Source organism: Mya arenaria, chromosome 16 (genome assembly GCF_026914265.1).
Source record: "Mya arenaria isolate MELC-2E11 chromosome 16, ASM2691426v1".
NCBI classification, from domain to species: Eukaryota; Metazoa; Mollusca; class Bivalvia; order Myida; family Myidae; genus Mya; species Mya arenaria.
Window position 1 is genome coordinate 4,858,271 of NC_069137.1, and position 14,282 is coordinate 4,872,552.

At 32.7% G+C, this 14,282-nt stretch overlaps 1 protein-coding gene across 1 annotated transcript in view; it reads right to left on the reverse strand.

Annotated features, from left to right (window-relative positions):
• Positions 1 to 3,363: 3,363 nt before the first annotated feature.
• Positions 3,364 to 14,282, reverse strand: part of LOC128221080 (unconventional myosin-Va-like) — a 31,248-nt gene continuing 20,329 nt past the window's right edge. The window contains exons 3-11 of the mRNA XM_052929523.1: positions 13,230 to 13,307; positions 12,340 to 12,433; positions 8,778 to 8,924; positions 8,329 to 8,480; positions 7,692 to 7,932; positions 6,945 to 7,072; positions 6,158 to 6,315; positions 5,384 to 5,555; positions 3,364 to 4,451 (exon numbers count right to left, since the gene is read on the reverse strand). Of these exons, the coding sequence (XP_052785483.1) occupies positions 4,212 to 4,451; positions 5,384 to 5,555; positions 6,158 to 6,315; positions 6,945 to 7,072; positions 7,692 to 7,932; positions 8,329 to 8,480; positions 8,778 to 8,924; positions 12,340 to 12,433; positions 13,230 to 13,268 (1,371 nt within the window). The 5' untranslated portion in view covers positions 13,269 to 13,307 and the 3' untranslated portion in view covers positions 3,364 to 4,211. The remainder of the gene's footprint in view (positions 4,452 to 5,383; positions 5,556 to 6,157; positions 6,316 to 6,944; positions 7,073 to 7,691; positions 7,933 to 8,328; positions 8,481 to 8,777; positions 8,925 to 12,339; positions 12,434 to 13,229; positions 13,308 to 14,282) is intronic.

Here is a 14,282-nt window from a genome sequence, read left to right on the forward strand (position 1 = left end):
CATGATTTGTTTTTGTTTGTGTTACAAAATATTAATATAGTTCAATCTTATATAAAATAAATGTACATTGAAGTAGTCTGTTTTACAAATTTGATTTTATCTACTAAATCTTTAGCATTAGATATCCAGGAAAAAAACACAATATTTTTTTAAAGTCTCAGAATTCTTCAAATAGAAAATATTCACAAATTGTACTAAAACAAATACTGTGAACTTACACTGATCATGTTGACTTAAGAGATTTCAAGAAATATGGGTCAGAACATGCAAATGCACTACAGACTTTGACAAGCCAAATATTATTTATCAATTTCAGATTTTGACAATATATCTTGACATCGTATAATTCACAAAAAAATCGTTTTAGCATACACCATTTGTTTATTTTGAACGTATAATTACCACATTGAATACTTTGATTGTGCTCATATTTTGTATATCTGGAATATAAAAATGTTTTTATTATTGTTTCAACGGAATATACTTCAACAACAACAGTAAATCACCATCCACAAGATGCCCATGACCATGGAATATGTCGACACTGCATGCTAAGTTGCTAACATCTTTGTGCCATTATATAAATACATTAGTTATTTTGTTGTCATTTTCCTCCGAAATACCAATTTTCATCAAAATGACCATAATATTTTCTTTCAGCATGGTACATTATAGATTTCTTCCTGTGTTGCTGTTGTTGATTTTTACAGTAAAAGCAGACTAGAGCACATTTCTAATGTACATATACAACAAATAAGCAACAAACACGCATTAGATAAATATCCAATCAAGTATGACTATCACTCAATGGGCTGATTGTTGAGAACAGTATTAAAATTAACAACAAGATACAAGCATCTTTATTTGAAGTCGGTACATATACATATTAAGTTGAATTAACAACGTTGATACCGTGGTCATCGTCAACTTTCAAAGTGATACTGTTCTGGAAGATTAATGGATACACTTGTGATCAGCTGTATTTAATCTCACTAAAATTGAAAAACTGTTTTAGCTGAACTAGATTATAGTTTAATATGTGCGCACATCATCAAATGTTTCACCTTTAAAACTTCAAATCAATGACGCTTATCACGTTGTTAACTTTAACAAAGTTCTTAACAAACGGCCCGTTGTTTATTTATTATACATTTAATACAATATTTAATGACATTTGTGTAAACTCATAACAGTAACAAAAGCCATTTTCCTATAATTATATTGCATATATGTATCTGGGGAAAAAACTTTGTAGAAAATGTCTATGTATCAAACTTAACAGATGTAAATTTATTTACAAAATCTAACAAGTAAACAAAATATCTGTATAATGTGTATATTAACCATAAAATAATGCATACTTGAAAACATACTTGAATGTGCTAGTATACTGTAGTTTGTTTTAATTTCGCAAATGTTTAAGTTTTGCAAAGTTTCCACAATCAATCAGGTTGCAATTTGAAATCTAACACAATATTTTTTTCACCATTGCATTTAGGTGCAATTAAGGGCCTCGCATAATTTAGACCTCGCCAAATAGGCCAAAGACATTAACTTTGGTAAAAATAGTGAAACTAGTGTCTATGGAAATTAAAGCATTCTACAGTTCACTGAACATTTCCAAAAAAATGTCATGCAGAGGGAACCAATTTATTAAGTTATAGAAATATTTAATAAAAATATTACAGTGTTTTCGTTATGTTAAAAAAACGGTAAAAAATATGCGAATTGTAAATAAAAAAAATATGTTTTAATATGTAGCTCTTTAAAGAATATTCAATACAAACTCTTGTCTACAAAAGTACAAAATAGAAGCACAATTTTCTAAACAAACTACAAAAATGTTTGACATATTATGTATGCGCTTTGTGTATATTTATCCGGATAATTACATGAAGGAACATACATATGATTTATTAACATTATATGTGCTATTCGACTGACAAAATTGACCTTAGATTTAAAATTTCAAAATCATAGACAAGAATTGAACTCAGTTCCATTCTGGAGTAGGTTATTTTAAGTGACATGCCCCTGGAATATAAAAATTAAGGTCAAAACTAAATTGACAAACAAATGTTAACACTTATGCCTTAAGTCGATATATTTATATCCTGAAATGTATGCTGTATATTTCTATTCCAATCTGCAAACAAAGTTAAAAGATTGTCTCTGTAAAAACTGAGACAGACAAATCCTTTGTATGGTATCAGTTTTTGTGTCAGTATATTAATGAAATCTGCTCATATTTATGATTACATGATTACATGAACTTCATAAACAAATGACAAAGATATCAAAATGATTTGATACAATAAATCGAGCACACATGTAATGAATATGTAGAAGCTTTTTTGCACTCACATATCAAAATGTATGCCATTTAACTCTTAAAACAGTGGACATGTAGTAGTAACTATGTCATTTTATATTTTAACAACAAGAAAATGATATGCTTAAATAGTTAACAACCATTTTTTATACACACTAAATGCAAGTTCAACTATAACTTACTGTTTACAAATGAACGTAGCATTTCAAGTCTTTGATGCATTGAATGTTCATGGCTTTAAGTACACCCCAAGTTATCCATTAATGAATCATACCTTTAAAATAGTGTTGATTTTTTAGCAGTACAAATTATTTTTAATTCCAAAACTTATTAAAAGACTGAAAAGTATGCTCTGCTACATTCATTTGCAAACAGAAGTATTTAACAGAAAAAATATCCCTATATTGTAAACACTGAAAAACAATGCATTAAACTGAGTTTGTTTTTAACATGATATTTATCACTTTCATGATATTCTTCAAATAAAACAATGCTTAACATAACAACAATCATTTATTTATAACAATATAGCAATACTTGTTTTATCATTATAAATTATACATTTAAAATACATAATCAAAATTCTTATATTCTACTTTTAAAGAAACCTAAAGTAGTTCAAGTACAATTATGGAATGTGCCATATGACTCATTATTAGCCACTACTCTCGAAACACACACTATTGGATATGACAAAATTTACATATTGATAAATAATGTTTTAAAAACAAAAAACCTATTGGGCTCTATGGAAGGGAAATTTGGGGTTGGAATAGAACTGCACTACTTGAAAGCATGCAAAATCATCCTTTTCTTTCATAATAAGCCATTTTGAAAAAGTATTTGTGTACACAACGTGTGATATAAAGATTATATTTTCACTTATACTTACTGATCAGCATGCAATAAATAACCACTCATGATAACACATCACAATATGACTATCAACAAAGCCATGAATATCAGCATGACTTTTCACATTGGCATACAAAATCACATGGCTGTGATAAGAAGACATTTATTACACTATCCGATGGGATCACTGGGAGAGAGATTTGGGGTTGGAATGAAACAGCATCACTTAACAACATGCATGAGATAAACAATGAACTCATTGCCTCTTTATTTATTTAAATAAAGTTATTGAATAAAGTTCTTTTTGCTACCAACTTAAAAATGATATAATGTACAACAATGATAGAATCAATTCTGCTATATAAAAAAATCTTTATCCAATCCTAGGCTGACTTCATTAAATGAGACAACTGTTTACATACACTTATGGCAGTGTGCACAGCTAAATGTATTTCTAAGGTGATTTAGGATTTACAGAAAAAGTGGAAAAGATTTCATCCAATAGATAAAATCATCCTTGGATCTATAGTGCACATGAGTATAGGTAAAAAAGTTGACCATTATCATTGAAACATGGTTAAGTGTCAAAATAATATCAATCCATCAAAAAAATGTGATTCGAAAACATGTAATTTATCTTCATTCTACAACAAAACATAACTACGGCAACTACAACTTTCATATTTGACATTGCTACAGCTTGCCATAGCTATGGCTACACCTTAAATAAGCCATTCATATCTTACATGTAGCTAAAAGGTCACCATGGATACAATGTTATTTTAAGAATTGGTACAATTTAACATAACCATGGTTAAGTGTAGTTTACCATTACTATTACTTTTCATTGGTACAACATAGCATTACAATTGCTACAATTTTATATAAAACATGGCAATTGGCAAGCTAGCATCTGCAGTTGTTTCGGCATATCATTGGCTAAACTTTTATTTTGCTATTGGTCCAGTTTTATCATTACCATAGCTACACACTTAATGAATCACGAGAGCGTGTAAGCTACAAGCTAACATCTCGAAACAAGCTTGTTTATATGCAGTTGTTCAGGGACTTCTATGGTTTCTAGGATGATTTTGGAAGGGGTGAACGGGAATGTAACAGAATACGAGAATTTCAGGTCCATAAGGAGGGAATTGTCAGTGTTTACACGTTCTTTCAACTTCTGCTGAATTTTGCGTATGAACGATATTGGAACCCGCTCCTCAAACTCGTCCACTGGTGTGTAGAGGTTCAGGATTTTGACAATCTGTAAATAGAATAAAGTACAGTACATATTAATAGAGGTAACAAAGAAAATGCTGCTAAAATCGGACAATTTAACATTTGCCAGTTTTGACCGATTTTGATCTCGCTGGACTGATTGCAGTTAAAGAAAATGGCTAAAAAAATGGTCAAATCTGATTTTTACTGTTTATATAAATGTCAAAGGAATTATTAATTCCCCAGATTAGGTTCAAGATATCTGTAAATAAAACAAAATACATATTGCATAGCATACTAGGATTTATGAACACCCCAAGGTTCAAGATTTTGACAGTCTGGTCATAGAACAAAATACTACAGCTATAATAGGATTTATGAACACCCCCAGTTGAAGCTCAAGATTTTGACTGTGTGAAAATAGTTCAAAATACAGAACATAATACAAGAGCTATCACAGGAATTACGAATACACCCAGAAGAGATTAAAGATTTTGACAATCTTAAAATCGAAAAAAATCAGTACATAATTCTCACAGGAATTATGGAATTATAAATGCAACCAGACCCTACCTGGACAGAGGAGAGGCGATATGTCTTGTTTCATTTTAAAAATGCTGTCTATCTTTTGGTATAATATGACAACAGCTAATACAATTGCTGCTAAATATAACACTGTTATCGGTATTCAATATAGCACTACTAGGCTCCATATAATATCACTCGAGTCCATACAAATCAGGTCCAAAATTCTGAGATCCATATATAAGGAGTTTCATTCAACTGAAGGTAGCTGTTCAACTACTGGTTGGTGGAGATAAGGGTGACCGCCAACCACAGGTTTTCAAAGGCGCAATAAAAAGACTGCTGATTGGGTTGCCACTAATTGCTATTTTTTATCCATCTACTTGGTAAATTTGAAAGCCCTGCAGTAACTATAACACTACTCAGTTCTATGCAGTAAAAACAGCCCTTTACCTGGGGAACAGTGAGTTTGGAGCACATGTCACACACACTGTCCACGTCAGCGTCGGTTTTTCGTGCCTGAAGAAGCTGGGAGGTTTGGACGATGGGTTCCAGGCTGGAACCCGCACCTGATTCCTGGGGTTTGTTATCACGTAACCATTGTTCCATGTGGGATAGGTTGTACCTGGAAGATAGCAAGGTTAATGGATAGTTCAACATCAAGAAATGCGATGGGTGGCTTAAAGATTTTAAAGTTGCACTCTCACAGAGAGACCATTTGACAACTTTTGATTTTTTCGTCCTGGAATGAGCCAATTTTGCATCTGATATAAGACTGCTGACAAAAGATCAGATCGGAGTTTTTATATTTACTTGAGGAAGTTAACATTTAATGGCCAAAAGTGCTACTAATGCTTTAAGAAAACATAATTGTTTCGGCATAATAAACAATATTGATGAAAACCTGTGATCTGATCCTATGATCTGGCCCCAATTTCTCCAAACATCTTATGTCTCTTAAAGCAGGATTAAGCTAAACTCACTAATTTTTTTTCAATAACTTGTATAATATTTACTTCTTTAAGAGTTTTTATACTTTAGATAGTAATTATCTGTATGTTTATTACATTTAACCATTTTTCATAAATCAAAAATGAATTTTAGTATGTATTTTGGCTAATTGAAATAAGCTACTTAAGTCTGTTAAGCTTAAGAAGTTTTTAGAAATTTGGGTCTGAGCATCAGTAAAGAGTAAAAAATACAAAGGGTGTGTAACCACTGACTCACCGAATCTGCATGCCTTTGGACCAGTTACACATCTCCTTCCTGAGTAGGAGATTGTTGAGTGCACTCGCACCGAGGAAGTAGTACACTTGACGGAATATCTGTTTAACCATCTCCGGGTCCACAGCATGTTGTGTAAGAACTCGTACAAATTGGTTCATCTGTAATTTAGAGTTAAAGCATATGATTATTTTTATGTTAATGGGATTTCCCATTCAGAAATGTGCAATTTTACAAACACAAGAGTGATAAAACTACTCACACATGCCGCCTTGGCAAAAAAAAATACTTAAGAATCCATTGCATAAGCAGCTTTTTTATTATGCTGATTATAACAAGAGATGTTTGTCAAATACAATACCACTTGAGGGCTGCTTGGTTAGAGTTGTATAAAGGTAAGAACAGAACATGTTATGCATATTATAACAAGAGATGTTTGTCAAATATTAAACAACTTGAGGGTTGCTTGTTCAGAACTGAATAAAGGTGTTTAAGAATATAATCATTGATTTTAATGCTTGTCTTAGGAAAGTGAAGACAAACATTTTAAACTTTGAACTGTGAACTCAGTTTTCATACAAATATTGACCTTGACCTTTGACCAACCAACTGATATCCAAAAGGTCTTATATATGTATTTTAAATTATAACACAAAATATAAATATGGTTTTAACATGGATGCATTTATTTATTTTGTATTTTTATCATTTAAATGCCATGTTATTTTATTTCTGAAATAAATCTATCTAACTATCTATAAAGCATATAAAATATTAAAAAATTACATACAGCCTTCATGAGACTATCGAGGGAATGTTCTGGCGTGTCATCTGCACGACTGGAGCTGCGACCTCGGAGCCCGCTTGGTTTGCTACCCGTAAGGCCCGCAATAGCTTCATGGTCTAATACTGCTGCCACTGTAAAGGGAAGAAAATCCTGACCATTTTGTTCTCAGCTATTCATATACATGTACCTATACAACACGATTATAACGGAGAGAACATCAGCATTGGTATGTCGTGTAGCAGCTGATGAAGGGGAGTAATTCAATAATTATCTAAGCATTCAATGAGTTATTGGCCATGCTCTACATATATGTACTGTAACAAGTTTGTAATCAGTTTCATGTGAATATCTCCAGACTGCGTTGTGGGATTCAGTTTCTGTTTTAAACTGTTTTTTTTTTTCAATTTTAAGTAACAGTGATCTTGACATTGACCCTATTGGCTCCAAATGCAATCCCATGGTAGTCCTGTATTAGGTCTTCCTACATACCAAGTTTAATCACAATATGTCTACCCTAACAAACTATTCAGTACAATACAGTTTTAAGCCAGGACTGAAACTACAGTCTTTCTACATTGCCCACAACAACATCCAAACTATCATACCTCAACAAAAATAGATAGGCTAAAAAATAATCTTTCAATTGAATAGCAAAACAATTATTGTGTAAAAGATCCATCAAAATAAAAGATAAAGTGTGTTTAACTTCTAGTTTCTTTTTTTAAAGATTTTTTTAAACCCAAAACATACCAATAGATGGCTGTATTGTGGCTTCCATCAGCTTAATTAACGTCTGGTAAATCCACACGGCAAGGTCACTGAAGACTTGCCGATATTCGGCAAGATCAAAGTTCCGTAAACAATGTTCATTTTGCCGAGGAGTGTTTTCTTGTTGGAATTGTTTTTCTCCGCTGTACTGTTTTAATGTGTGCAGGAAACGACAGGTGTTTGCAAGCCACAAAGTGACACGGTCAAGGTCGTCATGATGTTTCTAAAATTAGATATTACATAATGATTCTAAAAATAGATCTGGATTTCACAAGATTTGTATCATTTCAATGAGTGAAAAATTTGTCAAGAATTGGCAGGCAATAAGACTTAATGTCAAACTATGAAGGTCATCATGATGTTTCACAGAGTGTGCTGTTTTTCTGTGTGATAAAATGATGAACAACATTCCTACAAAGTTTTTCCAGACTAGGTCAAGGAAGAGAAGCACTTGTCATAAGATTCTTGGATAATACCAATGAATATATCATTATCAACATTTTTTTTTGTATGTAACTAACATTTAGCCCATGTAAGGATGAAGAGACAAATTTGTGTCAGTACTTTTTAACTAAAATTATCATTAAATTTGCAAAAAATCAAATCAATAGAACATTACCTTGACAACTTTCTTAATTCCATTGATGGTGCTGGTCAGGAATGATCTAACTTTCTCATCATCGTTCACATAGTCAGTGTGACGAACGCACATGAACAGGACGTAGGCTGGAAGCCCAGGTAACAGGCCAGAAGCCACCTTTGGTTTTAGCTCTGAAAAACAACATTGTATTCTTATATATCTTGAGTTAGTTAACATCATCATCATCATCATCATCATCATCATCATCATCATCATCATCACAATACCAATCATCATCATCAGCATCATCATCATCATCATCATCATCATCATCATCGTTACAGCTCCAAATTTAATCATCATTTTATTTCATAAAATTTGAAACTAGTTTATAAAATGTCTATGCAAAGAAAGCTCTAAAGCAGTTTAACTGTGAAAGACAAAATGGCCAGAAAGAGACTAAACATGCCAAGACAAACATACAGTACCTAGTATTATAGCTTTCAACAGCGCAGTTTCATCTTCTTTCTTATATTCTAACATGCCCATGTAGTTCCTTTCCCGATGTTTCACCTGGGCCACATTTTCCACGCTCTTCGTCTCTTCTCTCTCTAACTCTGCTTGAATTTCAGCAGCTGAAAAGGGGAGATAATCAATTCAAAGGCAAGTAATGTATGTTCAAATATAATAACTTTTCCCAAAGCATCTTTTGTTGGCTTCTTTTGTGCTACATATCTTGTTTCTTTTTTATTTATTCTCGCTTATTTTGCTTGAACTTGTGCCACTGAAAATGGGGAGACAATTAAATCAAAGGGCGGTTATGACTTAGGGAAGTAACTGTTGCTCGATCTGGCTCATAACTGTTCCAATGTTTCAATTCTATTTTCATTTTTTTTTCTCACTGATATAAGGGACTGATTATAATCCAAGGGAAATAACTTTTTCATCTATTACAACGTTTTCCATATTCTTAGCTCCTTCTTTTTCTAAATCTGCTGGAGGCTCTACAGTTAAAAATAGTGAAGAGAAATAATGATGACCCTAGGGAAGTAACTCAGGGTTTTAGTCTCCTTATACTTGGCCTGATTTTCTGCCACAAAAACGGAGATTATAAACCATGTCTATGATTGTCCTAAGCATTATTTTCAAAGCATTCTGTATTATTTTGCTCTTTATTTGTAGAAGAAAAAGGGAGATAAATATGCATGAAAGGAAAGTGGTTTACATCAAAGAAATATATGAAAAGAAATCTTAAATTTGACCTTTTTTTACAATTTACTTCCTGCTGTGATCTTTTGCATTAATTAATATAGATGCTATAAAAGTTTGTAATGATTTTATTTATAAACATTTCCTTGACAATATATTTTTACAACACTGATTCATTCACAATTGAAGAAATTACATGTTTAAAGACAAAAATGAACAAAATATTTAAATTAAAAGAAACCACAATAACAGATAAACATGAAAAAAAATCATCGAAACTCGCCTCGAAACATGCAATATTCACTTTCTACTTTAATTTGATCAATAGCAAGTGTAAATGGACATTAACAACGTCCTATCATTAAATACTGATAACAAACACTTTCCAAACTTCCTATTTGAATGATGTAACTTGGTCCTGACAAATACAGGTAGTGACTACCATTTGACATGCAACCCTTTAAAGACTATGCGACCATTGTTAGTATTTAATAAAAAAGTAAGAGGATTTAGAACAAAACAACAGTAACTAATATCCTGCAGTCATCGAAATTTGACTTTTGGATGAACAAGCCCGAATGCTTATACTTATGCCTGACATCAAATTTTGTAACAAGCCCTGCTATATAAAATTCAGAATTTGAGCAAGCCCAAAAGACATTTTACCAGTGCCGGGCTTGCGGGCTTGTGCTAATTTCGACCACTGAACCTGCCATTTATTTATCTATCATCTCTAATGACATTGCAAAATTCACAAGGAAAATAAACATATGTGTTTGTTGACAATGCTTTCTCTTCCTTACAGTAAGAAACTTCTGTTCTTTGCCTTCACAATAAGGCATTTTCTGTTTAGTTAAGTAAAGTATTGAATGTACAATTATGTGAAATGTTGATGCCTGCAGATAACCTATCCATCTTACTATGAAGGGCAATCTAAGCCAACTGTTGTAATATGAATATATTTTTTTCACAGGTCTTTCGACTAATTTGGACATAAAAGCATTTCTTTTGGTCAACGGTTATTACTGGATAAATATGGACCAATCAATAAACATTAATATAACCATTTTCCCACAATTGGCTGCTTAAAATTTATTATTTCACTTTTGAAGCCCTAGAAGTAGTTTAAAACTTGTTGTGTACAGTTTGTAAGATGTACTAATGAATCAATCGTTTGTATCTAAAACAAGTTTATTAAAGAATACATTTCATTGGGTCACAATGAAAACACCTCCTATTTTCTCTTGAATTATTTTTACAAATTATCAAAAAATAAACATTTTTTTGCCATGCAAAGTGAAGCAAATCAATAAAATAAGTGATAATGAAGCGTTTAATATTTTAAACAAAATTGGCTGAATGTTCAGAAATTTGTTTTAAGTTAACAATGGTATTAACAGCTTCGTTGTTAACTTTAAAAGGTGAACTAGCTATTTGACCTCATATATATCTAAATAAAACAAGCACAGACTAAACGGTTATCTCAAATATTTTCAGAAAAACTGCAGAACACAGGGGCTGATTTCTCGAACTACTTAAGTCTGTTATAACCTGATTAAGCTAAGCTCACTATTTTTGTTCTACCATAATTGGTGAAATATTTCCTTTTTTTGGAAAGTATTTTACTATTTAATTGAAGTTATCTATCTGATAATCATGAAAAAACATGAAGTTTCGAGAAACCAGTACCAAGTGTGTCCGTGGAACTTTTAGTGCACTGATGTTCACCATGATGTTAACTTTCATGAAGTTCTGAACAATCGGGCCACTCGTTTTTAACAAAACATTGACATGTTTCTTCTTACCAGTTGTAGGGCTAAGGGACATTGAGGATGTAAATAGGGGGCGGTAGGGTCTCCCTGGGGCTCCTTTAGTATGCATTGGTCAAGAAACAGAGTTATAATAACACAGTATAAGCTACAGGACAGGCCCACCTGACAAACATTTAACTATGTTTAATGACAGAGTTCCATAGCTGATGGACATTGACAGGGATAATTCTGATAAGCAATTTCGCAATTTCTCGCATAATAATTGTCTAAATTGCATTGAAAATACATAACTCAAAGATATTCTTGCACTTCCGCTCAGTTTGTGTTTTTCGTGTTTTTCTTGTTTATTGCATAACAGCATCATGGTATTATAGATTACGCCTATGGATTACAGCGTGGTTGTCGACTATGGTCTACCTGTACGTTATAGAATTATTGATATTATCACAAAATACAATACTGTCCATCATTGTTTTATCACTGCATTATCCACTTCTTATTAAAAATCTCACTGAAATTAATATTCTCTCACCAATTTTGAACACATAGGAGCAATTTTCTCATGGAAAATCTGACATAGAATTTACCCTGCATTGAGGATGCAAATAGAGAACCACATGGCTTCCTTGGGGATCTGTTGAATTTGAACTACTTTCCCACTGCAAGGTTAGCTTATAGTAATAAGAATAGAACCTACAGTTTCAGCCAATGAGATTGGAGAAGAGATATCATTAAGTAGTAGACTCAATCATTAAGAATTTCAACTTTTGTGTGTGTTTAAAAGGTCCGCCTACTGCCACTCATCGATACACACTCCCTGCGTCAGAATTTGCATTGACAATGTATCTACCAGGTTGTATTCTAAGTCAGTTAGATGATCTGAAGTAATATCTTAATGATTAAGAAGGACATGTTCGTTGCGCTCACTCCACCTATTCTAAATCATTAAGAATCTAACTAAAACATAGATTCAGCTGAAGTTTGTTTCTTTGGTACATTTGTAGATACTTTTTATACCTTTGGTAATAATTTCGATTAAAGGCAATAACTGAACCAAGAATAAGCCTACCTTCACCCTCTTTCAACCTCTTGGCATACACCTTCAGCATTTTCTTCAGCTTTCTGATCTGCTCAGCTTGCTGGTCTACAAGTTCGCTCAGGTCCTGAAATGAATGCAGACACTTCTATAAAGATCAAACTAAGACTATAATTCCGCAAAGCTGTTGGGAGCACCCACACATAACTTTAGTAAACGTCACCATGACCTTGACCTGATGACCCAAAAATCAAAAAAATTAATCCACTGACCGCACTTAATACATTGACACATACCAAGTTTAAAGACTCTATAACAAGTTAGTCAATAGTTATTGACCGCACTTGAAAGTGTGAGGCTGACGTAAACAGTAATTTCAAACAAATTTATCTACACGTGTCTGCCATGCTTTGCCAGGGTCTTCGCAGTAATTTTTGGGTTTTATGTATATTTTAGCAGTCCAATTTAGACATTAAAAAGTTACATGAAATATGAGCTTTCAGATCATGTAGCATCTAATTTGCTATTTTTTTTATAAAAGCTAGAGTATGTGTATAATGCTGTAATAGTGGCAATAGTTGCTTATACAAGTGTACCAAGTTTCTTCTGAATAACCTAAAAGTGTTTTTTTATTTATGCAGTCATTGAAATTAGACTTTTGGATCAACAAGCCCGAAATCTTATACTATTGCTTGGAATCAAATATTTTAACAAGCCCTGCTATATAAAATTCAGGATTTGAGCAAGCCATGAAGACATTTTTCCAGTGCAGGGCTTGCGGGCTTGTACTTATTTCGACCACTGTTTATGGCTAAGGTCAAGGTGTTTGCAAAAAGACGACAATGACGCCAATAATACCACAGTACACATACAACTCTTTATCTTCAAACAAAAACAGACGAGATAATTAAGACAAGGTTTACCAGGTTTTCTGAGGTGAGTCTGGTGATTTCATGCTGCATAGTAGCATCGATCTTGGCTTCACTGGTAAGGGACAGCGACTGAAATGTAGAAGATGGGTGTTAGTTGACCTTTATACCCAAAAACAAAAAATCGATATGGAACATCTACAAAACGTGCTACATGTGCAAACACATAATGGCGACGCTGCCAGACAAAATATTCCCCAGTCGTCTGTTAAACAAAGATTGAGTTAGGAACTTGAATAAGAGGGCTTAAAATGATTTAAATAACAAATATTTCAGGGCTATTCCAGTAAAACATTTAACCCATGGGGGGAAGGCAATTATCTAAAAAAAATATATAGGTGGGTGTCTTTTCTTGCTAATTTGGACCCCACAAGAGTAATTTTATTTCTGTAGAGGGGTGGCATAATTTAAAAGTGCCGTCCCCCTGGGGGATATATGTTTAAATGGAATAGCCCTCAGTTTAGTTCTTACTTTAAATAGAGTAATTTACTTCAATACTAAATATTGTACAGTAAAACGTATTGAATCAACGTTTATACACTAAAGACAACCAACATAGATGCATAAGACTTCATAATTCACAAATAATGCAACATTAAGGGTAACACTCCATACAAAGCAGAATTGTTTATGACTTCAAAAAATATTGAGTATTTGTTTTTACTATACCTTTCATAAAATTAAAAAAAAGGATTTTTTTTTTAAATCTATTCCATCTTTGTTTTTGGTGTAAGATGCATTTCAATAAAGATATTCTAAGGACATTTATCAAATAGATTCAGCCCGTTATTTTACAGTTGAATCGGAGCACTCTTTAAAGCAGCGTAAGGTTTTACGACGAAGATATGTTATTGAAACAGGTCCTAGACATTTAAATACATAACATTTACTCATGCATGCCATACCAAAGCATCCTTGAGCACACATCGTTACTCAATTGTTTTGTGTGTGTTTTAAGCCAAACAAGGGACACAACTCAATTTCTAATTGAGCCAGAGTAATTGACCTTGCTGTACATGTTCATAATATCTCTCAAAACAGGTGTAC